Source organism: Urtica dioica, chromosome 5 (assembly GCF_054948205.1).
Source record: "Urtica dioica subsp. dioica isolate 48M chromosome 5, U.dioica_male_clone48M_v1_H2, whole genome shotgun sequence".
In the NCBI taxonomy this organism is placed as follows: domain Eukaryota; kingdom Viridiplantae; phylum Streptophyta; class Magnoliopsida; order Rosales; family Urticaceae; genus Urtica; species Urtica dioica.
Genome location: NC_142760.1, coordinates 33,846,552 through 33,849,323, shown reverse-complemented (window position 1 = coordinate 33,849,323; position 2,772 = coordinate 33,846,552). Strand labels below are relative to the sequence as shown.

General features: G+C 47.3%; 1 protein-coding gene across 1 annotated transcript; it reads left to right on the top strand.

Moving 5' to 3' along the window:
• The first annotated feature begins 1,864 nt into the window (after nucleotides 1–1,864).
• On the top strand, nucleotides 1,865–2,494 carry LOC149398017 (uncharacterized). The gene has a single exon (XM_089614426.1). It carries the CDS (start codon nucleotides 1,865–1,867, stop codon nucleotides 2,492–2,494), a length of 630 nt encoding a protein of 209 aa, XP_089470552.1.
• Nucleotides 2,495–2,772: the final 278 nt, after the last annotated feature.

The following is a 2,772-nucleotide window of genomic DNA, read 5'->3' as shown; positions in this document are numbered from 1 at the left end:
CAAATACAGTTTTATTCTTCTTTTTTACTCTTGAACTCCCGTATTTTAATTTACAATTGAGTTTTTAATTATGGTTTCTTCTTCTTCCTATTCTTTTATTCTCTTTTTGTTATCTCGCTACGCAATGAACTAATTCCATTAAGGACTATGGCCTAGCGGGTTTACGATTTGGTTATGGATATGATTTAATATATTGAAGTTCAATTTTCATTCTCTATTGCTTTGCTTAATTCAAATCCGTTTTAATGCTTGATCGAGATTAGCTACCTTGTTCATGATTTTATACTTCAACTTGATGCTTGAGAAAGATTAGGTTGTTAGTGTTTTGGTTTGAATTACTATGATGCATGCATAGGCTAGAGATAGTTAGGTTGTCATAGAATCGTGTGAATACTCTTTATATGAATGCATGTTTTTGTTAGGGATTGAGATCGAGAGAAGATTTTCCTAATTTTGACATATGTTGTTAGATGCTCGAGAGAGATTTAGCAATATTCTTATGCGAGTATGATTAGCAAAGAGTAGTGAGTTGATTATTGATTGTGCGTGAAATTCGTGTATCCAAACCGTTGAATAAACCCGTGAAGCCTTGGTCCTTAGCCTCTTTTTTCTGCTTACACCTGTTATTTGAGTGTTTTGTTATTTATTTGCGTTAGAACTTATCAATAATTTGTGACATCTTTCCATCTCTTCTTTAGTTCAATTCGTTTGCTAATTAAGCTTTTTTCCTCGTGGGATCGACACTCGTACTTATTTCACTATATTACTTGAGCGACACGTGCACTTGCGCGCGTAAAAATCGCAACAGGGAGATGACGCCGGATATTCCCCCACGACGTCTAGAGCTCAAACCCCCCCCCCCCCCCCCCAACAGGACGACACGCGCGGTGCTGACGCGACAGCTCAATCCCCACACCAAACCACTGCGCGTGCTACAGACTCACCCCTCAGCGGCCTTGAGAAGGGAAGCTCGATACCTGGGAAAGAGACCGTGTAGTCATTGGGTAACGTGAAACCCAATCCAAACGTCCAATCCAGTCATGAGAGTACCCCGATTTTGGAGAAAAGCACAAGTCCCAAATTGACAGAGACTAATCCATGCACGGTGAAGATAACGTCTACGGCATCCAAACCTAGAAGACAATTGGGGCCTAAAGTAAAAGAGAAACAGATGGCTTTTAGCTTCCAGGCCCAATCCTCATCAAGCCCAATCCTCATCAAGCCCAACTCCTAGACTTGGTACCCAGACCCAAGTTTTGGGCCGCCCTTCCCAGAACCAGGAGACCAATGGGAACATTCATACTGCGACGGAGTTCCCTGCCGAGAATGTGAAGACGCATAGCAATCGCGATGGAGACCAGAAAAACTCTGATGCCGGGCCACCTCTGAACCCATCGGAGGAGGGAAAGGATAAGGAGAAGGTTAATCCTAGTGAGAAGGCTCTGGTGGTGAACCCAAGAGGACCTTTCTCTTTGGGGGATGCTGGACAGAAGAATTCTCTCGTCAGGGGAGGGCGCCCTGCCTCTGACCGAACCTCATGGAAGAAACGTGCTCGTCAGTCGTGGACGTCCTAGACCGACGGGGAGCTGCGCAAAAAACCAACCCAAGATATTGCCCTGGTGGTGGACGGCTCTGAAGACAGTGGTATCGTCAAAGCTACAAAGTTCACGTTTGAAGCGGGAGTGTATGGTACCGGGAACCATCTCCCCATTACCCCTTTGTGTACGGCAAGGTCACCACAGGGGCTCATTACCCCAGACTCGTCAATATATCCTGGCACAAACATTTTTGAGTACGAGGATTTGTCTGTCGACCCCTCAGAATTTGCAGCGGCGCCCCACGGAGATGAGGGCCGCCGAGAGCCATGATTGGCGTGGTGTGGAACGTCCAGGGGTTAGGTAACTCCTGGACGAGGAGGGCTCTTCTGTCGCACTCCCTTAAGCATAAGCCCGATTTGATTTTCTTATCGGAAACTAAGCTTAGGAAGAGTGCGGCGGAGAGAGTTCGTATTTTGTTGGGCTTCGATGGTTGTTTTTCGGTGGATTGTGTGGGACGAAGTGGATGGTTGATGGTCATGTGGAGACTCCCGGTGTGTTTCAAGCTCGGCTCTTTCTCTCGCTTCCACATAGAGGGGTTGGTGACCGATGAGAATGGTGTGATGTGGAGGTTTTTAGGTCTCTATGGGGACCCGGTGGCGGTGAATAGGCATCACTCGTGGGAGCTTGTTCGGAGGGTTTTGGGTTCGGCCCGGGGCCCATGGCTTGTGGGAGGCGATCTTAATGAGGTGCTGGGCAACTATGAGCTTAGCAACGGTCGGGTGAGAGATCCACATCTTCTTGAATCCTTTCGGCATCTTTTGGAGGATTGTGATCTTGTGGATCTCGGGTTCGAATGGGCTGAATTTACTTGGAGACGGAGCTCGGCGCCGTCTAGCATCCAAGAGCGGCTTGATAGATGCCTCGCGAATCTGGAGTGGATTTCTTTATTTCCGTAAGCCAAAGTCGTTCATTTGGAGTTTTGGAATTCGGATCATATGCCCCTTCTCCTTGCACCTCATGGAACGATAGTGAATTCTCCTAGAAGACCGGGACTGTTTTTCTTTGAGGAAGCTTGGTGTGAGGAGGAGGAATGTATTACGAGGATCCGAGAATGTTTGGATGGTGATAATCCGAGGGCTGCCCTCCCCGAACTTCTCGATTCTCTCCGGCGATGCAAGACTAGCCTCGACAATTGGGGTGTTGGGAGGAGACGTGCTTTGAAGATGAGAATTGA